Source organism: Python bivittatus, unplaced genomic scaffold (genome assembly GCF_059951505.1).
Source record: "Python bivittatus isolate LINGU-HERP-01145 unplaced genomic scaffold, Pbiv_v1 ctg000210_np1212, whole genome shotgun sequence".
In the NCBI taxonomy this organism is placed as follows: domain Eukaryota; kingdom Metazoa; phylum Chordata; class Lepidosauria; order Squamata; family Pythonidae; genus Python; species Python bivittatus.
The window spans coordinates 1,723,736-1,745,718 of NW_028277053.1; the positions used below are offsets into that span (position 1 = coordinate 1,723,736).

The window sequence follows — 21,983 nt, forward strand, 5'->3', positions numbered from 1 at the left end:
TTGCAATCGCCGCTCCTGAAATCCCTGGTCTTCCGGCTCTCTTTCTCTGCCCCCCCCCCCCGCAATTCCTACTTTCGCATGCATGCAAAACCCCAGTGCACAGAGATACATATTGCTCCTGCTATTTATTATTAATCCCCCCTTCCCTTCCCTTCCCTTCCTTCCCTTCCCGCGCTGGGGCGCTCCCCCGCCCTGAGCGCCGCGTCCAGCCCCTCGCCCCTTCCCCTTCCTCCCCCCGTCTCTTTATCGCTCTCTCCGGCTGGGGGCTCCTGAGCCCGGGGAGAGTTCACGCCGGTTGCCCCCCTCGCCGGCTCGCTCGCTCGCTCCCCCTCCCTCCCCGATCCCCCTCCTCCTCCTCCTCCAGCGCCGCCGCCTCCCTCCCCCTTTCCTCTCCTCCTCCTCCTCCCCTTATCGCCCCATGTGTTGTGCGAGGAAGCAGATTTGCTAAAGAGACCCACTTGCGAAAGAATCGGGAGTAGCATAAGGCGCGGGCGAGCGGCGGCGGCGGCGGCGACAGCAGCGGCGGCGGCAGCAGGAGGAGGAGGAGGAGAGGAGGAGGAGGAGGAGGAGGAGGCAAGGGGAACGGGAGCCGGAGCACCCGCGGCCGCGCAGGCAAAGGAGGAGGAGGAAAGAGGAGGAAGGGGGACCGAAGGGAAAGAAAGAAGAACTGGGGCGCCGGAGAGGAGAAAGAGGGAAGAAGGGAAGCAGCCGACGGCCGAGAGCGGAGAAGCCGAGCGCAGAAGACGCCGGGAGAGACTTCCGATTTTGGGGAGGGAGGGAGGGAGGGAGGGAGGAGGGGTGCGCGCGCGCGCGTGTGTGTGTGAGCGCGCGCGGTGCGTGAGCGCGTGGAGGGTGCGCGTGTGAGTGGGAGCGCGCGCGCGTGTGGTTTTTGTTTGGTTCCTTCCCCCCCGCCCCGTCTCCCTCTCGCTCCCTCTCTCTCCTCCTCCTCCTCCTCCTCCTCCTCCTCTTCCCCGGTTGATGTTTCTACAGCTTCGCCAAACTCCGAGCGGGGCATCCGATCCGAACCCCGCCAGGAGCAGGAGCCAGGCCGGGTCTCCGGGCCGGCGCACCGAGCGTGGGATCTCTCTGGGCTCGCCTGCGCCTCCTCCGAGCCGCTGCGGGCTTTCGCCCGGCTTGCTTTCCATGGCTTTTCTGAATGGCTGACTGCGGGCTTCACTGGATCTGGCCCCCAGACGCCCGCCTCTGTTCTCGCAACTCGGGTCGGCTTCAAGAGAGAGAGGGAGGGAGAGATCTTTGAAGAGAAGCGCTCTCTCTCTCTCTCTCTCTCTCTCTCTCTCTCTCTCTCCCTCCCCAGCCGTCCCCCTTTTGTAATTTTTTTTTTACTTTTCTTCCTCTTTTGCTAACAGACAATCGCCTCGCGCCTTCTTCCTCCTCCTCCTCCTCCTCGCCTCCTTTCTTTTTTTTCTCTCGTCCACTCCTTCGCGTTCCCCCTTTCCTTTTCAGTCCACTTTCGCGTGCGTGCCTGCTGTGTGTGTGTGTGCGTGCGTGCCTCCCGCATTTATTTACTATTTTGCAAGGAGCGGGGAGCAACCCAACCTTCTCTACCGCCACCCCTCCACCAAAAGCATTAAATTAAACTGAACGAAAGGACCAGGACGGGGGGTAAACAGAACGAGCAAGCCAACGAAGGGGAAAAAAGAGAAGAGCAGCAGCAGCAACGCGCCCCCTTGCACTCCAGCAACTTCCAGCCAAGATAATCAGAATAACTTGCCTACGTGAACTGCGAGAGAAAAAGGCTGGGGGGGTGGAAGCGAATAAACTAAAATAAAGTGGACCCCCATTCTCTTTAGACCTCCGCAGCTCGCTCCGGCTCCAACGGCAGGCACAACCCGCCGGGGAAGCGGATCCGCCGGCCACAGCAAGCGACGGGGGGGCGCGCGATTTGGCCACGGTGTCCCTTAGATATGGCAATGGTAGTGGGCGCTTGGCGAGACCCGCAGGACGATGTGGCCGGCCCGCAAGGAACGCAGCCTTCGCAAGCCCCCCCCGTGCCGGGAGCCCCGACGGGCGCCCCCCACACCCCACAGACACCGGGCCAAGGAGGGCCCCCCAGCACCCCGGCTCAGACCAACCCGGGCAGCCAGCAAAACCAAGGGGAGAAGCAGCAGCAGCAGCAGCACATAGAGTGCGTGGTGTGCGGGGACAAGTCCAGCGGCAAACACTACGGGCAATTTACGTGTGAAGGCTGCAAGAGTTTCTTCAAGCGCAGCGTCCGGAGGAACCTTAGCTACACGTGCCGCGCCAACCGGAACTGCCCCATTGACCAGCATCACCGCAACCAATGCCAATATTGTCGCCTCAAGAAATGCCTGAAGGTTGGCATGAGGCGGGAAGGTATTGGAATTTCATTTGTTTTCCATTTCTCACCCGTCGGCGGGGAGGGGAGTCGAGGCAGGGGGCACCCTCCGGATATGCAGGACCCGTAAACTGAAATCCAGCCTGGGGAGGACTTAGATACTTGATTTTTTAAAAAAAATTTTTTAAAGTAAGTTCTGTTTTGGCGGGCGAAATCGAGGTGCTTCCCATATACTTTTCTTCTCTTTTTTAAGCCCTGGTCTGGGGTTGGATTGTTCTCCTGAGTTAGAGGAAATGAGGCGAGAAGAGTTGGAGAGGAAGAAAAATGTCTTGAGTTTCTGGGCTGGGGGTGGGAGGAGTGAAATGTCTTTCCTTAGCACCCCGACCCTAAGAAAAAGCTCTCTCTTTTCGCTCTCTCCTCCCGCCTCCCACCCTCCTCGAAATGGGTCGGGGTCTCTCTTAGCTGGGAGAGATTCCAAATGGATCCAGCGAAGGGAAGAAGGAAAAATGCTGAGAGGGGGGTTAGCCTCACCAACAGAGCAGAAAGTCAGGCTACGGGCGATCTCAGCTACGTAAACTTCTTTCTCTTGTTCTCTCGCCCGCCCCCACCAGCCCTCTTCCTTTTCGTTCCCGCTCTCTAATAATCATAACCCATAAATAAATCCTCGATCGATCGATCCCCTTGCCAGAGCTTTCCGATCGTGTCTTCCGTTCGGAATTCCGGCAGACTCTGCTCCGCTTTCTTCGCTACCGGAGTTCCGGAGAGTCTCGCTCTTCCATGCGGTCCTTTTGGCCTTGGGAAGATGGCAATAAAAATGCTCCCGATTTCATTGATTACAGATTGCTAATTTCTGTGGTTCGCAGGCGGGGGGTGTGGGGGGCGTTGAGAAGACAGACGCGGGGAACCTGGGGGACGCGAAGCTCTGGAAGGAAAACAGATTTCGGAGCGTTGAAAGCCAGGGGTCGAGAAGCAGGCGGGGTTTTTTATTTTTATTATTATTTTTAGCAAGATGGAGCGCCGCGGCGGAAAAGCTCGGAGAGCGAAAGGCGAGCTGTGGCTTCTCCTAATGGCGTGGCGCGCCGCCACTCTCTCAACCGCCGCTGTTGGGTTGTTTTGGGGGTGAAACAAGCTTTCCCTCTTATGGGGACCTTGCTGGCTTTCGGTAACACTATGGATCAGGCTGCAGCCAGCCCCCTGCTTTCCCTTCCTCGCTTCGGCTTTCTTTGCGGTGAATCTCGGTTTCTTTCATTTTCTCTCTCTGTCACCACCATGTAAATTTATGAACAAAATCAAAGGCCCACTTTCTGCAAAGCAGACGATTCTCGAGCGTTCCAACAGCCACCGATTCCTCTCGCCCCTGGCTCGGAGCAGCGGAGAAATATAACAATAGAACCTGGGGGATCTGCATTTTACCCCGGCCCCAGGGCAGTGTTTGTTTTATTTTATTTTATTTTATTTTATTTTTATTTTATTTATTTCTTTTTCCTCCGGCCTGTTTTGAAAAAGAGGGATATTGGAAACAGCGGTGGAGATGGCTCTCTGTCTCTCTCTTTCTTGGCCTGACGGATTTTCTCCCTTTTGGGGGGTTTTGTGTTTATTTTATTTTATTATTTAAAAAAATAAATAAAAGGGCTGGTATGAAGGACAAGGCCAGGAAGATTTCAGAAGAAAGGCTGGTTGGAAACGTGGGACAATTTCATCCAAGGCGTTTCCCAAACAGCTTCTGCTTGTGTCTTGATCTCATCTTGACCGGGGGTGAGTGGGGGGGATCCTCCTAGCATTCCACCCCCTCTCCTGAACCCTAAGAATTCTAGCTCCCCCTTCCACGTCCATATCCCCCCCCCCGAAATATCACATAAATATGTGACTGTCTATACTTTCACTCGATGGAGAAGGGGGGTTGCGTCTTGACCTTCCCAGGTCCCTTTGATCCCCTCCCCCATCTCCCCTTCTCCCTCCTGCCCCCTCTCCAGAAAACAAGCAAGCAGGCTGTAGATCTGATAGCACGATCACCCTTCTTAGCAATGCAGGTATTAATTGCTGTAGTTTCTTCCTTATTTACTGCAGCCGTCCAGAGGGGCAGAATGCCACCCACACAGCCGACCCACGGCCAGTTCGCCTTAACCAACGGGGACCCCCTGAACTGTCATTCGTACCTCTCCGGATATATTTCTCTGTTGCTGCGGGCAGAGCCTTACCCGACTTCTCGCTTCGGCAGCCAGTGCATGCAACCGAATAACATTATGGGCATCGAGAACATTTGCGAATTGGCCGCTCGGATGCTCTTCAGCGCTGTGGAGTGGGCCCGGAATATCCCTTTTTTCCCCGACCTCCAGATCACCGACCAGGTGGCCCTGCTGCGGCTCACCTGGAGTGAGTTGTTTGTCCTCAACGCCGCCCAGTGCTCCATGCCTCTCCACGTCGCCCCACTCTTGGCAGCGGCGGGCCTCCACGCGTCGCCCATGTCCGCCGACCGCGTGGTCGCCTTTATGGACCACATACGCATTTTCCAGGAGCAGGTCGAGAAGCTCAAAGCCCTGCACGTGGATTCAGCGGAATACAGCTGCTTGAAGGCGATTGTCCTCTTCACCTCAGGTAGGGGCAGCAGCCTCCGCCGGGGAGGGGGTGCCTCCGGCTTGGGGGCCCTGCTTGCGGCGGTTTGTGGGGAGCGGGATTCTGGCCCCAGAAACCAGGCCCCCTCTTTCTCCTCTGCCTTGATTTTCCCGGAAGCAATGGAAAAGGCAAGGTAGGAACTCTCTGGGGCGGTTTGTTGTGGGGCGGTTGGGTTTTCGGGGGAGGGAGAAAACAACAGGCGGATTAGAGCTGTGGTCTTTCTGCTCTCACGTTGACTCGGAGGCACGTCCTGCTGTATCTCGTGTCAGCTGTGTAGGCCTAAGGTTAAAGTTTGGAAACTTATCTTCTCCTTCACTCGGGGGGAAATAAAGAGGCAGAGAGGATATATATTGCTAAGAGCAGGAGGCTGGATAAACGGTATATGGTGTCAAGAAAATACGGAGAGAGTAACTTTGTCCTGTTTTGTTTTTAATGGAGCCTTACCAAACCGCAGTGCATGGGAAGGTGTGTGTGTGTGTGTGTGTGTGTGTGTACATTACTCTCAGGAGTTGTCCCACGGAGCTCAGAGAGACAGACTTTTGGGTCAGCGAGCAGAAACCTGTGCAGTGCAGAAAACCCAAGTCATATCTGAGACAATTAAAAGACAGCAAGCTGCGAAGTGACAATGCCCAGCAAAATAAAAAGTAACAGAAACAAATTGCCTCAATAAGATAAAATAAAATAAGATCACCAAGCAAGGAGGTCGCCTACTCACAAACAGATAAAAATCTGCTGAGCTTAATAATAATAATAATAATAACAGTAACAATGATCATCCTCATCAACTGCAATAAGCAAGGTTGATCTGAACCTAAAAATGGTCTGAGCAGACAAATCTTCACTGTAAAAGCTGTTGGCCTTCTCACAGCGTCTAAACAATGAGGCAGGTTTTGCCCTGAGTTTAGAAAAGATTATAAGTTAAAATGTAGCATGCCCGTGCACACACACACACACACATACACACACATTCAAATTGCTGTTTCCCAAACCACAGCTTCCTATGAATGAATATTCTTAATAATATTTTTCATCAATAACTGCAGTAAAGGATCAGGCCGCTGTAATTCAGGAATTGCAGAATCCAAGGGTCTTCTTCCCTCCCCTCATTTTAACAAGTCATGAAAGCAGAAAATAGGCCATTTGAACAATCAAACACAGGGGGAAAAAATCTAACTCGGGAGAGAATATATTTCTGTGCCAACTTTCTCCTGTATAAAAATAGTGCTACAGTTATAAAACAATAATGGAATGTATGATGAGATCTAATTAACCATGGTTCAACCTGGATGAGTAAGATATCTGATGTTAACTCTAGAAATATTTCAAATCAAGCCTTATATTACAAGGAATAATAACAAGAACAAGAACAATTCATGAGGTCAGGTCTCTAATGTTTGCCTGACAGTCAAGAGAAAGTAGTTGAAGATGCAGTCATATCTTAAGATTTCTACTTCTTTCCTAAATAATAAGTAATTTTGGGAAAATGGCCACTCCATATAAATGGAGGCAAGGTTCGTGAAATACTCATATATAGAAATGGCCTCGCTATCAAGGAGACTGGCCTAGCAAAGTGCAGTTTATATGAGAAAATAAAGTCTTACAATTCAGATCTTGCTGTGTTAAGGGAGATCTGGGGGAAACCAAGTGCCTTTCTGGACTTTGTCCAAAATTTAGGTCATGACCTGAACTTCCTTTTATATATTATTGCTTTCCACAATTGCATTTTTTCCCCTGTCCAAATCTTAATTCCCCACCCAAATCACTTGAGCTCCAAAGGTGATTGATTGTCAGACACAATTCTAGAAATGAAGTGTGTGTATGTGAAGTTAGTGTCTCTCTGTATGTCTGTGTAATTTAAAAGAGGAATAATTTCTTAGGGCTTTTCCTTCAAACTCCATCTCTCCTTCCTCCAAAAATTAACTTCAAGGACATTTATCTTCCGCATTTATGATTATCATTTGAATTAGTGCTATTAATATTGTCCCCTTTTTTCGGGGAAACTCTTCAAGGCACGGCTTGCCCTTAAAGTGCGAAATTTATGACTGTTTGCAAAATGCGGATCTGCATGTAAATTGCCTTTCCAACGTAGATAAGGCTTGTGTTATCTGATTTTGTGGAGTTATAAAACAGGGGGAGGGGGCGGAAACGGATGCGGGATTGGCCAATTCAGACGCCCTAATATACCGCAGGGCCTGGCGTGTATTTGAAAGCCCGCAGAGAGGCATCTGATTTTTTCTTTCTTTCTTTCTTTCTTCCTTCCTTCCTTCCTTTCTTTCTTTCTTTTTCCTGGGCCTTTTCTATAGATCCTGGACAGGGATTCTAATGGCTTTCAAAATATTCATGTGTTAGTACTTTACCCAGCCAGCTAAGGTCACAACCTGAGTCAAGGCAGCTTTTGATTAAAAGGGCTTTCATTGTATTTTAGCTTGTCAAATGTGGAACTTTATTTATTTTATTTTATTCATATATATATATATATATATATATATATATATATATATATATGAAAGCCAGCAGAGGGGAAGAAGGAGAAAACAGCTCTAATGAAGAGAGAGATCAGACTCTGCTTGGCTGCCCTTGAATAAGCTAAACTGACAAGATCAGTTTTAAAGGACCACTTAAATCACTTTCAAAGACGGAGGAGAAACTGCGGGTGTCTCTTTTAGGGGAAATGGCCTTCCTTCCTCTCCTTCCTTCCTTCCTTCCTTCCTTCCTTCCTTCCTTCCTTCCTTCCTTCCTTCCTTCCTTCCTTCCTTCCTTCCTTTCTTTCTTTCTTTCTTTCTTTCTTTCTTTCTTTCTTTCTTTCTTTCTTTCTTTCTTTCTTTCTTTCTTGGCGCTACTGGGCTCCCTTCTCATGAGCTGAGCTCATTTCTAAACGTGCGTGGCTTTCTTTAAAACTCATCTCTCTCCCCTACTCTCTTGGTCAGGTTCTGCATCATTTATTTTTCCCAACATGTTCTTTTGTTTTGTTTATTCCGTGGGAGGGAGGAATATGGAGCCTCTTATTTCTCCCTTCCCTGCTCCAAAACACATCTTCCCTTTTCCCCAAATTGCCGAGAAATTAAACATCCCCGTGCAGATTTGGGGAAAGGGGAAAAGACACCCACCCATCCCCAAAACTCGGGTGGAGGGGGCAGTTAAGAAAAAAAAGCCAGGGGGGCTGTTCAGCACGTGCTTAGCATGCTGTCTTCCTCAAACAACCCCCCCCCCCAATGCCCTTAAACACCAAAGAAAACACCTTGCTTGCTTCAAAACAGACTTCCTCGGGAGAAAGCCCCGTTGGGTTTTCTGCCTAAGAGGCAGCTTTAGTCTCCTATGGCCACAGGCGGAGAAGGAAGAACGCTCTGGGGGGAATTCTGTAAGGGCTGAATTTGGGCTGAACCGTGTTTGGAAGGGAAAAGGGGCCTGGAGGTGCGGAGGACCTGGCAGCTGGGCTGGAACGCAAGTCTAGAGGGAGCCAGAAGGCCCTGTCCTGACCCCCTTTGCTCTGCGCTTATTTTACTGCAGTGAATTTAGCATGCTTGTATTGCTGGCGATCATGTGTGTGTGTGTGTGTCCATACACACACACACACACACACGTGTGCATATCTATGTGTATATATCTATGTACTGTGTGTGTGTGTTTGTGTGTGTGTACAGCATTTATAAAAGAAAACCATGTCTTATTTAACACTGACGACGGTCCCACTCTTTCTTTGAACCCCCCTTTCTTCTAGATGCGTGTGGTCTATCCGACGTAGCGCACGTTGAAAGTTTACAAGAGAAGTCCCAGTGCGCGTTGGAAGAGTATGTGAGGAGTCAGTATCCAAACCAGCCCACCCGTTTTGGGAAACTGTTGTTACGTCTCCCCTCTCTCCGCACCGTCTCTTCCTCGGTCATAGAGCAATTGTTTTTCGTCCGTTTGGTAGGTAAAACCCCCATAGAAACCCTTATCAGAGATATGCTACTATCTGGAAGCAGTTTTAACTGGCCGTATATGGCCATCCAATAAGAGAAAGGGGAAAAAAATGTTGGAGAGAGGAAAAAAAAATCCACAAATCAGAGAATTTGACAAAGCAAAACAAAACAAAAATAGAAAATTTGGAACAGAGGAATCGCGAGTGACATTGGGCCTGGCGGTTGTTTAAACGTCCTTCAGTTAAGCAAGGATGTAACACCTTGGCTAAAAGAAGAGAGGAGAATAATTTGAATGGACTATGGATTTTTTAAAAAGAGAAACTTGTTCAATGGACTTTTTACAGAATGCATTAAAATTCCCTTGTCTTTCACAAGTTACTATTTCTCTCTCTTTCTCTTTCTCTCTCTCTCTCTCTTTAAAAAGAAAATTCTTTCTTTCTTTCTTTCTTTCTTTCTTTCTTTCTTTCTTTCTTTCTTTCTTTCTTTCTTTCTTTTTGAGGGGGTGTTAAAACTTTGAAATGCAATCTCTCGCTAAAAGTGCATTTTTTTTAAAAAAGCAAATCTGTAGAAAATTAACATAATGGAAAAAATTCTCTCTCTTCCTTTCTCTCTCTATCTCTCTTTCCAAATTATTGATTTGTCCAACATTGACTGTGTACCTATAGGATTTTGTTTTGGCTTTTTTAAAAAAAAAGAAATCCTGGTTCCAAACCAGTTTATTCTGTGGTTCTATAATAATTTTGATATAATCTTGGTTTCATTTTTTCTTTCTTTCTTTTTTTTTTTTTAAAGAACTGTGTATCCTTTAAGAAGTATATGTTCTGAAAGAATTAAAACTGTCTTGGAAAGGTTTCTGAGAAGAACATAAATTGGGAATAAAGAAAAAGCCCCCCCCCCCCAATAATTCTAGAAAGATGGAAACGCACTTAAATCCGGTCAGCCAAAAATTTAGCTTCAAGCTACAACAACTATAATTATAGCTTTTTTTTTTTTAAGTGAACCACGATCAGCCTGCCTGTAGCCTGTCTGCCTGGAGATGTGTGTGTATGTGTGTGTGTGTGTGTTGTGTATATACAATACACACACACACACACACACAAATGCATTTATGGCAAAGCATGGATTTTGGAAGGGAATTGGGTATTTCTTGGAGGGAGATTGTGTCCAAGACACAACATGGTTTTGATGAAAACATGCATACGTACATGTACACAGAAAACCACACAGAGAGACTCATCACAAAGTTAACTTTTTTGTAATTTGAATGAAATTGGGTTCCGCCTAGTTGTCCTGAATTGTTACCGAGTTCCTCTATCTGTTTGTATATTTGCAAGCTCTTTGTATTATAATACTTGTTGATATTTCCCTTTTTTAAAGAAAAAGAAAAAAAAACCATTGAATTCAGCATGACAAAAAAAAAAATAACACTACTGTTGGCACTTATAGATAATGTGGTTGATTCAGTACCTTAGAGTTTACAGTTTTTGTGTTTTAAAGAAAAAAAACTGAAGGTTTTTTTTTAAGTGCAACATTTCTGTATACTGTAAAAGTTATAATAACTGAAAACTGTTTGGTCCAGTCTTTGTGTGTTATATTCCAAGGAAAAAAATTGAAAGTATTCAGAAATTAAAATATTATTTGATATCTGACCACTTGTATGACTCTCCTAAATGTCCTTGTGCGAAAGTAAGTGTGTATGGGTGGTGGGTGCGTGTCACCATTTTCCTTCTCTTTATATACTTCAGATTAGTTAGTCCTTGTCAAAACCAGTGTTCCAAGGGAGTTTGGATAGCTGTTTTATTTTAATTTGTAGAATGGAAAGAAATAATGGTGATGGCAGGGAAGGCAGAGAGTTTCAGCTCTACAAGTCTTCTTTCTGATTTTTTCAAAAGGAAAAAAAAAAGTAAATTTCCAAGATGTTGCCTGGAGCATGCTGCCTCCTTCTCCCCCCCCCCTTTTTTTTTTTTTGTTAATTACAAATAATTTAATTTCACAGAATTGGGTAGGAAAGAGAGTTGCTTGTCCCACTTAAATGTAAAAGTAAGACACGCCACTCTTGACTACTATTTTTTAACTGGGGGAGAAGAGGAAAGATCACAATATTAGGATCGATGTGGATGGTATAATGAATAGGGTCTGGCTGAAGTGACACTGTATTTTCATGAGTTGTTTGTGGTCATTTTAAGGTGTGTGGCATGAAACAGTTCTTCGCTATGGACAGAACATTTGCATAGGTTCAACTTTAAAAAAAAAAAGGAAGAGAGAAAGGTGTACTGTGTAAACCCACGTAGAAGGGTCTGCAAAACAGGGCACTTAAGAATGCCTCTTGCCTATGGTGGGCCCACTGAACTCCATGGGATGCATCCATGTTGCTCTGCATGGCCTTTTGAACCAGGCTGGCAAATGTTCTGCTTGGCTAGGCCTCTAGCCCCAATATCAGCCCCCACCCCCAGCCTGATCGCTTCCCTTCTGATCCAATGTCCTTTAAGGGCTTGGTCTCTCTTTGGTTCTGTGTATTGTTGTGGTGGATATTATTTCTTTCTGCATTGTTCTGAATGGGCAGCTGGTGAACTAAGCCTCTTTTTCATGACCCCCCCCCCCAAATGTGCTGTTTCCTGGGACAGGTTTGAGCAATTCTGTGGTGTTTAGTGAAGGAGCTGGGTGGTGAGCATCATGTTCAGAAGGCAGGCGTTGTTGCCCTCCTTGATGATCAGATGTGCATTTCTTCTCACCCACCAGGCATTGTAAAGTCTTCTTGGCCTACTACAGTTTATGTAGGGGGGAAAAAAAAACTCTGTTGCCCCAAAGTAACCCCACACAAGGCTTTCTCTTCCTTCCCTTCCCTTGCCTTCAGACTTCTGTGAGATGGACTTGGAGCTTGTTGTCTGTATCTGTCCCACTTGGCATCACCTCTCCAAGCTCAGTTTTAAAATCAGCTCTTGTGCTGGAAGGAGCTGGAAGGAGGCCTTGGCAGGTTAAACCACCTCCCCAATTGGAACTTCTCTTCAGCCACCAGCCCCTGCCAATAAGACCCCCCCCCCCCTGCTTCCACCTATATTTTGACCCCCTCTGGAGATAGGTGAGTTTATGGCAGTTTAAGGAAAGTTTCCTTAGCTTGCTGGGTTAGAGCAAAAGCCAGGCCCCTAGGGCCCACCCCCAGGAACTGACCTGGACAATGGAGTTGGGAAGAGATTCCTAAGGAGTTGGGGATGAAATTGAGGGCTTTTTAAAAGGCTGATAAATAGCGGCAGCCCTTTCTCTCCAAGAGTCTCCCTCCCCAGCCCTTTAAGCCTATATTTTATTTTACCCGATCTAAGTTCTGCTTTTTCTCAGCACCAAGGGGAAAATGAAGGAAGAGATGCTTCACTCTAAAAAGAAAGAGGGAGAAAGAGGGAAAGTATAGGAGCCGTTTTAAACAGGACGTTTTAAACCGCTTCTCGCCTTCTTCTCCTTCTCCCCCATAGCACAGAGCAGGGGGAAAAAAAAAATCTTTCACATAGCACTTGTTCTCCCCACTCCCCACTCCCCACTCCCACGCATTCGGACCCCCCTTCCCTTTGGCCTTGTTCAATAATTAAGTTCACGGCACAAAGAAGGGGAGGGGGCGAGCCAGAGACAGCTCAGTATCCCCTCCCGCTAAAACAAAAGGGTCAGGGGAAGGGGGAAACCGTCTTGCTCAAGCCTCCCCCCCCCCCCCCGCGCCGCCCTGCGCGCCTCGCGCTTAAGAGTTTAAAAGGCGACTTCGTGCAACTTGACCTCGCTGGGACTAGAGCGCTGTGAGTGTCATTTTAGGAGATGGGGGTGGGGGGAAGTCTTGGGGTGGAAGCGAAGCGGAGTGGTGTGAACATCCTGGCCTGGAATTTATCCCAACATGGCGTCTCCCGTCCCCCCAGTGCCTTGCAGAGAAAGAACCGGAGAACGGGCGAGGTCTGCTAAGGAAGCCCCCGGCAGAAAGAGCCACTCGCCTTGCGTTGGGAAAGCGAGCCTTCCGCCTTCTCCCCCGTCCTCGTCAAAAGGAGGCCGGGGTCCTTCCCTTCCCGCCCCCCCGCCCAAGGGGCCGTCAAAAGCTGCGAGCTGCAGGCAGTTTCCAGCAAACTTAGAGCCCAGCCGCCGCGGGCGACGCGAGGCCAGTCGAGTTGGGCTAGTGAGGCCTGAAAGCAGCGAGCGCCTCGCAGGCTCGGGGTGGGAAAGGGGCTGGGGGCGTTCCTTCTTTTCATCCCTTGGAGAACTCCGCAGCGAGAAAGGCTGGCTCTCCCAATTTGGAAAGATGTGAATAATCAAAGCCACCAGCAACATCATCCCAGTGATCAAGCGGGGCGGAGGGGGGGGGGGAGAGAAAGGGGGGAAGCGGGGAAGCTTTAGAGATGCCACTCGCTCTCCTCTCGTCTGTGAGCACTCCTTTTTTCCTCGTTTTATCTGGGGGCCGGAAAGAAATACGAGGGAAGCCTTTGGTCCGCTCTATCTCGACACCCAGGCTGGATTACGCGGTTTTGAAATACTGAGTTCCGAACAGGGTCAGGAATCTTGATTTTCTTACTCCTTACCGACGTCTGGCACCCGGATGAAAGAGAGAGCATCTGGCTGATAATCTGAAGGAAATGTGTCTTTCTCTCCTTCCTCACCGACCCCCGCCCGCCAATATTTATTTAGCATCTTCCCCCTTTCAGTTTCGGCGGGATCGTGCGCGGTTGGTTCGCGTGCTTGCGCCTGGCGGCAGGTTTCGGCCTTTTGTCGCTTTCCATGGGAGGGCAAGGAGGAAGCTGGACCTTCGGCCTTGGGGGGTGGCTGTTTCAGGCGGGGGCACAAGGGAGTCAGGACCCCCGCGTTGTGAAGAAAGGGAGTGGGCTTTAGCTCAAGGCAAGGATCAGAGTGCTGTCTTTTTTATTTAAAAAAAAAAAGAATAAGCAAATGCCGATGTTCGTGGAGGCCAGGGTCGGGGGTGGGTGGGTGATGGTGTCCCCACCTCTTAACGAAAGATGCTCATTAGAAGGGCATGAGACCTGTGCATTCTCTTCAGCGAGAAGAGTGAGGCCCATCTCTCTCCCTCTCCCCCTCTCCCCTCCACCCCCCCCCCCCCATCTACATTGTATCTTGGCTTCCTAGAAGGAAGGACGCCTCTTGGCCAACTTGATGCCCCCTTCTTTAGGCTGAAATTCTGTGCCAACTTACTTTACTTCCTCAGGGTGATGCATTGGGGCTGGGCCCGGAAGATTTCCCAAAGCTGGACAGAACCAGTCCCCCCCACTCCAAATAAAACAGACACTTCTCCTCATTTGGTTCTCCAGACCTGTCCTCTCCCCCCCCCCCCATTATTAAACTTCTCACAGTGCTGTTGTCGAGTAAAAGGCAAAGGTTTACCTCCACAACGGTCATTTTGAAAACCCTTAGGCCTGATCTTTGCTTTGTCCCTTCTGCCCCCCCCCCCCAACCTTCTCCCCAGCAAATGTAAGAGGTTTTCAAGTTGACTGCTTTCTTGGGGGGTCTGGCAAGAAGGCATCCATGCGTGGAGCACCTTTTACCTTGGAGTTATTCTAGCGGAATGGAGGGCCAGTGAGACCCGCCTAGACACGTTTAGCATCGGTAGGGGAGATTTATTTAGAGATAAATAAATGTGATTTTTTAAGCGAGCAGGCTTGCTCATGAGGGCGAGACCCTTCAGGAAGGGGTGTGTGTGTGTGTGTGTGTGATCAAGTTGGGGTGATATCCTTCCTTCCCCACTTCCCCTAAAGTGAGAGGTGAAACCCAATACACGGAGGAAAGCGGAGGGGTAGGACATCGGGTGCCGGGCGAGATGAAGACAGGCCTCTTGAATAAACAGCTCGCATCCCGATTGTAAATAACTTTCTGGTTAAGGAGGTGACAAATGCTGGCGGGGCTGCTGGAAGTCGGCAACCTTTAGGAAGGGCTGGGAAGGCAGGGCTGGGAACTTCAGTCTTTGCAAGAGAATGGGGGGCCCGGCCATGAATTGAGGCGCAGCCCCGTCCTGTCCCTCCATCTTCCCCTAATACAAACCAGATTTTTCTCCGTTGTCTGTCATCCCGGCTCGTGCCCAGGCCGAGTTATAAATCCTTTGGCCCTTTTGATAAGGCAGTTGTAATCAGTTAGCATCGCAGCCGAGCCCAATTGTAAAACTGCCTCATTTAATACATCAGATGTGCCATTAAAACGTTATATATTTATATCGTGAAGCATGAAAGAGAGCGAAAGAAAATTCTCCCTGTTTTTGCCTCCTTTGCCCTCTCCCCAGAAATGGACTATCCAAAATGCTTCTCTTTAGTTTTTGAAGGTAACTTTGATGATGATGAAGATGAAGATGATGATGATGATGATGATGATGATAATGATAATGATAATAATGATGATGATGATGATGATGATAATAATAATAATAATAATAATAATATGGAGAGATAGATGGCCATATAAAGGAACAGTCTTCTTTAAGAAGAAGAAGGGGATTGAAGGAGGTTGACTTCGGAGCAGATATTACAGAGATCAGGCTGTAAAAGATGGCCTCTGTCTCTGTGTGTGTGTGTGTGTTGGGTGAGACACATATTTTCGCCAAGGAAGGGACTTTTCAGCCATAGCTCCCTGAAGGAGATAGATTAATATAAATACAATTCAATACTTGTGATTGAGTGAGCAAACCTATCTGTTTTTGTACTTGAGACACAGTTAATTATCCAAACAATGCCACTTAAATATCTCTTCCCTTAAGAAAAAAATATTGCTGGGGGACAGAAACCTTGTGATTTTAAGATAGCCTCCAGTGATGGGAAGATCTCCAGCGGGTTGCTGCGCAGGAGATGGCATTCATTTCCAGGAGCCTTCTCGGCGGATAGGGGTGGAGAAGCGAGAAACAAGAAGATGTAATGACTTTTTCTTCTGTGTCAACATCCACCCGCCTTCAAATCTTTTGCTTCCTCCCCCTTCTTCCTTCTCCAGTAGGGGAGAAGCCAGAGCGTGGGCAACAATTGCGGATCAAGTTAGCACCAATTTGGATCAAACTTGCCACAGGTTCATTTTGGCTGACAGAGCGGGTGGGGAGAGTGGCTGAACTCCAATAATATATACTTCTGTTCTTTACTAGGCTTGGATAGCGAACTAATGAGCCCCCCCCCCCCCGCCCCGAAGACTGTCACTCCTATTTGTTTTATTTTATTTCTCTTCCCTCTCCCCCCTCCTCCCTTACACATGCTTCCGAAGGAAGCCTGGAGATGGTGAAGTAGAGGGGTCCCTTTTAACGAAAGTCGAAAGTCGTGGTATATGCTAGACTTTAATGATCTTCCCCCAACCATAGGGGGAGACCAACATCATCTCCTCCTCTTCCTCCTCATCCTCACAATCCCATCACTGTAGTTGTTTTAGGAATAAGAGACTTTGAACTGGAATGCCAGTCTTCCTGGCCTATCTCTGTTCTTAAGTTAGGAGCCATCCTCAGGAATCCCATTGGTCCCAGCCTAAGACTTGTTGTCTAGTTCGTCCTGAATCTTCTCTCACTCCTAATTCTGCCTTCTTGAATGGATCCCTTCAGCCCTTTCCAGAACCAAACTGCCCACCCCGGTGAAGAAAGGTGAAGCGGTGGACGCACTGCCAGATCCCAGGGGATCTCTTCTTCCCTTGTGAAGGGGAAACTTTTCCCATGGATTGGGCCCAAACCTGTAGAGGCACAAGAGGGAGCAGGCCAAGAGAGATAGTCTGCGCACTCTGTCCTCAAAGCGACGTTTAGTAGCATCTCAAGGCAAAACGGAAAGAGAACAAATGCCTTCACCAATTTAATCACAAGGTTTATACCTGCCCCCCCCCCCCGCCCCAAAAAAAAAACCCTGGGGAAAGACTGTGTTGCTCCTTTCTCCTTGGCTGTTTATTTTCTTGGGGAGGAAGGAAGGAAGGAAGGAAGGAAGGAAGGAAGGAAGGAAGGAAGGAAGGAAGGAAGGAAGGAAGGAAGGAAGATCCCCCGCTTTACAGATTTCTGGAGCTCGCCTTTGTACTGAACCCTTTCCTTTAATTCAGGTGCGGCGGTAGGTCGCAAGAAAGAGGCTGCGGAGGCCGATCCCTGCGTCTCTCCTTTGAAAGCCTTCGGTTTACCTGTTTTTCACAAGTTTGCAGCTGTCCCTGAGGGATTCTTCACTTGGAGGAGGCTAAAATTAGAGTTAAAAGCTCGCAGGGAAGGGAGGGAGCTGCGATGAGGCGGATCGAGGGGGGAGCTTCATAACAGAAATAATAATGATAAATGGAATTTCTCCGGAATGGACGCACTTGTCGCTATAAAGGGAGACCCAGGGCTGCTGCCGGGACTGGGGCAAGGCTGGCTGCAAGGGGTCTTTTCAGTTCTTCCCTAATGTTGTTCTCGCCTTCCTGTTCTCCCCGGCGCGAAGCCGTCCCGAAGTGTTTGGGCAACGACCCCGATCCCACCTGGCAAGGCTGGGAGAGGTTCTGCCTCTTTGGGGGAACCCCAAGCTAGAAGACTCTCCTGACTCCCTCTCTCTCAGCTTTTTTGCCTTTCCTGCACACAGATTGAACTGTAACCCGCAGAAGCCCCATCGCACTCTCCCCCCCCCCGCTTTAATAAATGTCCATTAAAAACGCTTCAAAGGAAGGTGAATATTTACTACCTCCGGTTTCTAAATGCGACTATGGAGGGACAGAACACCCGGGAGTCGCTTCCAAACGCTGGAAGGAGAGACTTGGTCTACAAATACGCAGCGCCAATGTCTTTATTTCTACACCATAACAAAACTAAAATAAAATAATTAGAACGGGACTCTATGGGTTTAATGTGAAGTAAAATCAGGGGACACACCTACCCTTAGCCCCCCTCCTTTAAAAAAAAAAAAGTACACAGAGGAGTAAAGGCTTGGATGTAAATCTTTTCGTTCCGGAGCTGTTATTTCTAATGCCGAATTAAGACTTGATCGCGTTTGGGATGCTCCCTACCTTCTCTCTCTCTCTCTCTCTCTTTCTCTCCCCCCCCCCCTTTCTGGGACCTTCTTGTGATTATTTTCCTTCACTCCCCAGGTTGTGCATTAAGTAACCCCCATCTTCACGTTTCCGGGCTCCCGAGACCGTAATGTTACATTTCCGTGTCGGGTCTAACACAGTGTTTTGCCCTTCCCCAAGTCCCCAGTTACACCCTTTGGAACCCAGACTGGAGATTGGCCTGATCCCGCTTTGATGCTCTTCAGCGCCCAGCTTCTACCACCCCGGCAAACGCGGGGCCAAGAGGAATTCGTAAGAGGGAGAAAGAACCGGCAGGCTTTAGTGGGACAAGACCACCTGAGGCGGCAGAGCGAAACTTCAGCCGGGATTGTCGTCGGTCGCCCGAGTGGAAAAAGTCGGCTGTGCTCTTTCCTTGCGGGAGAGGGTCGTGGAAAACACTCCGACCCTGGCTTCTGAGTCAACGTGAGGAGGATCGGCCCCCCGACATCAGCTGCAAGCAAGGATGGTAGATCTCAGGAAATAGGTTGGAACCTTCTGCCTTCACTGAGGGAGGTTTGGTTAGGAGTAAGGCCCATTGAGCTCCACCATGGTTGCATGGGATTGCAACTCCGGTCCTTTCTCTGGACCATGCCAATAATGCCTGACTGTCTATAAATGCTTGTGTGTCTGTTGGGGGGTGGGGCTGATTATGTAACATATCTGTATCTATCTATCCATCTATCATCATCCTCATCACCCATCTATTTCAGGCCGTATAACTACATATATATATTAATAATGATTTCTCTCCAGAAATAGATTCTCCACGACGTCTGCTATGAAATTGGGAATATATATCTTTCGCGTTCCATGCTGACCAAGGTGTCTGTGTTTTCAGAGCTTATTGAAATCAACCTCTTTAAAAATTAGGACGACGACGGCTGCTGCCACAGTCATTACATATTAAGCGTGCGCTCTGCCCAAAATATTCCTTGCCCTGGGTCGTTTCTTTTCTCTGCAACATTCTGAAATGTTGTTCTTTTTTCCCCGTTTTTCAGAGAGTAGGTATTAGAGAGCTGGTTTGGTGTAGTGGTTAAGGCGTCCAGTTCGGCCAGTCGCTCTCTCCCAGCCCTAGGAAGGAAGCAGTGGCAAACCATTTCTGAAAACCTGGTCAAGAAAACTGCAGGAACTTTCCAGGCAATCACAAGAGTCAACATTGACTCGAAGGCACCAAAAAAAAAAAAAAAAAAAGGTAGATATGAACTTACCTTGCACTGTTCGTATTTTGCCTGTCTCTCATTTTAATTATAAAAGTAAGACCTTGGATTCACAGTGGCTCTCTTTTACAATTGCCCCCCCCCCCCCCGCTTCTCCTCTAGAAATTTCATTGAGTTGTCTCCTGTACTGTGGTTGTCAGTGATCTTTGTTCCTTGAAATAAAGGGCTTTTTAAATGGACTTCTGGCTCCCAGCTTGTTCGCTTCTTCCCAAAGGTTAGAAAATTCTGCCACCTACCAGCTATTCTAAGTATTGTCGCTCTCTAAGACCTCCAAAGACCTTGGAAGCCCCTAGCTTCAATGCAGGCATGTCAAGGGGTAGGCCAAGGGGTAGCCAAGAAAGGTGGAGGGGGGCTGGAATCAGAGAGACGGTTTTGGATGAAAGGGAAAAATCAGATTTTTGTTACTGTGTTTTTAAAGGAAGAAGGGGAGAGAGCCAGAAAAAAGGGGAAAGGGCAGGGAAGGGAGAGGAAAAGTTGAAAAGAAAAACCGATTGCTTTCTAGAAAATACCAAGATTGTTCCTGCCTGCCATCGTCCACACCAACTTTCTAGGCAATTTTAGCCTTTTGGGGGGGAGGGAGTGGGGGGAGAAGATATTATTAAGGGAGAAAGCTTTCTGTTGACGTCAATAGCTAACCTGCCTTTGATTTGAGCACAGCTTGTATTGGAGAGATCTTTCTCTGCAAAGAGAAGGAGATTACTCGTGGGTGCTTATTAATCACCTTAAATAAATGCTTCCTCTATGAAACGTCATACTTTGGAGGGGCATTAGATAGTGGCACCTCTGCCAATTCTGATGCCCAGGACAAAGGTGGGCAGGAAGTATGAATTGTTGGTACAGTGTTGAAATCTGCAGCAGATCAGGACGGAGATTCCATCGAGGTTTCAGAGAGGTTGTCTCCTTAGCTCCTCCAAATAGAAGGGGCTCCAGAAATGGCACAAGCTGGGGTTAATGTAGGGTGGGGTAAATAGTATGAACTCTCTTCCATAATAATGCTGCAAATGTATTCCTGGGCTTCACTTCTTTTTAAATTTTCTTTTTAAGTCTAAAGGTAGACCTTTTGCTCTACCTTCCATGTGGTGGGTCTTGGAGGTCCGGGAAAAACACCAAATAGAGATCTCAGACTTGAACTCTGGCCACTCCTGATCTGGAAAAGGATTTTGAAAGAGGGCCATCTTTCCAACACAGAGTGCCCTTCCTCCTCCTACCCTTCCTCCTCCCTTAGCTGGGATGGATGGCCTTCTCCTGGATGGGTTGGATTAGGATGGGAGTGAAGCGTTGTGCCTCCAGAGACAAAAGCAGAATCACTTCCCACTTAACACACACACACACACACACACACAATAAAGTTGAGGGTGTCTTGCTTTTATTGCCTGTGGACCTGGCTCGATAAAAAGCAATAAACAAGCAAACAAACTTCGCACATTTCTCTTCCAGCGTTATGCACACTGGACTGGAATACCCATCAGTGAAACTCACCGCAAGGATATATGTGGTGGCAACAGAAGAAGACAATGGTCTCCAGACAAAGATAAATAGATAGACAGACAGATCGATTTTCTTGGCCATAGTTGGATTTCAAGTAATTCAGGACCCACAACACCTAGGCACTTGACTTAAGCATAATGTCGCTTTATTCTCTGAAGAAGGGAAAAGAAAAAAAAGGAAGCAATATCCAGATATCTTTCCAGTGGGCCAATGCTATCCTATAGGCTCTTGATTTTAGGGAGACTTACTCCGAGGTAAGAGTGTGCTGGCTTTAAACAGGGGCTGGAACATCCTGGAGTGCCCTCACGGGATAGACCTCTGCTTACCTGACCTGCTTTCTTCTTCTGTGCCAGGATTTGAGGAGAGGGGAACTTTATGAAACTTCAGTCCTAAGGGGAATGAATCAAGGTGAGAATGGGGGGTGGGGGGGAGAGGAGACATATCAGGGCACATTGCCATCGCTTCTTCCTGATCCCCTTTGCAATGGATCCAGACTCACCAACATTATTACATCTCAGTCCACACATTCACCCCACCCCCAAGTCTAGCTACTAGGCATTATTAATAGTTATCATCAGCATTTCACGTTTAGTGGTTCATAAGGTTCCAGAGAACTCCCCAGCAACTCCAGGCGTCAATCGCTCCAGAGGAGGAACCCTTGTTGCTGGAATAAATCTGAGCTCCAGGAATGAAAACTAAAATGGGGATTTGAGTTGCTCATTCTCAGAAGCGCGGCAGCAGCTGCCGAGATCGCGTTGTTCTGCCGGAAGATGTAAAATCGCGTCTGAAAATTCACGGTATTTAAAAGGGCCCGATTAGGAGCGATTGCGGTTTGATTCTGATTTTCAGATCGGAGAAATGGGGGGAAACTTTCAGGAAACCCAGCACTTTCCCAAGAAGCGGGTTTTAAGCAAGATACGGTGCACTTCAAGTTCTGCGGGTTTAGCCCCATAAATGCCACAGTCGCTTTCGAACTGCTTGGAAAACTGTCCTTAAAATAAACTCCGAGTCATATAAAACCCTTAAAAACAGAAAACAGAAACAAACCCACACTGGAGGAAATGGCGCGGGTGAGGGGAGGTGGGGTTTCCCTACAGAATTTCCAGTTCTAAACCTCTTCCCTTCTGATTAAGAGGTAATGGATCCTAAAGGTATTTCTTTCAGAAGAATGGGGGCCTTCGCTGTATCTTTATTGCCTTAATGCCACTTAATAGGCCGCTAAGCAGGGCCAGGTTGTTTCAGAAATCTCTGCAGGGGGAGAAAATACACCTTATAACATGATCATGGTATATGCCTGTTCTCTTTCGCTCCCACGCGTATATTTATTTATATATATTGCACATACATAGAGAGGAAGGGGGAGAGAGAGACGCACAAGACTCGAATGCCTTAATAGTCGTGTTCCAATGGGTAGGGAACACACGTGAGGTCGGATCCTGACGCACCCGCTCTTTCTCTTTGTGGTGTGTA

At 48.0% G+C, this 21,983-nt stretch overlaps 1 protein-coding gene and 1 pseudogene across 5 annotated transcripts in view; one reads left to right on the top strand and one right to left on the bottom strand.

Annotated features, from left to right (window-relative positions):
* LOC103064539 (uncharacterized) overlaps positions 1-1,589 on the bottom strand; it is a 42,117-nt pseudogene extending 40,528 nt beyond the window's left edge. Inside the window, exons 1-2 of the transcript XR_015795913.1 lie at positions 1,567-1,589; positions 459-1,225 (exon numbers count right to left, since the gene is read on the bottom strand). The product of XR_015795913.1 is annotated as an uncharacterized LOC103064539 (transcript). The remainder of the gene's footprint in view (positions 1-458; positions 1,226-1,566) is intronic.
* NR2F2 (nuclear receptor subfamily 2 group F member 2) lies at positions 1,108-19,204 on the top strand. Of its 4 annotated transcripts, none has more exons than XM_088139179.1 (4): positions 1,108-2,355; positions 4,364-4,912; positions 8,649-8,836; positions 17,950-19,204. In XM_088139179.1, the coding sequence occupies exons 1-4, from the start codon at positions 1,926-1,928 to the stop codon at positions 18,223-18,225; spliced, it is 1,443 nt and encodes a 480-aa protein (XP_087995305.1). In that variant the 5' UTR covers positions 1,108-1,925; the 3' UTR covers positions 18,226-19,204. The 4 variants fall into 4 exon arrangements, with proteins under 4 accessions (XP_087995305.1, XP_087995306.1, XP_015746728.2 ...); XM_088139180.1 differs by having other exon boundaries at positions 4,385-4,912; positions 17,950-19,201; XM_015891242.3 differs by lacking the exon at positions 17,950-19,204 and having other exon boundaries at positions 8,649-10,471.
* The last annotated feature ends 2,779 nt before the right edge of the window (positions 19,205-21,983 follow it).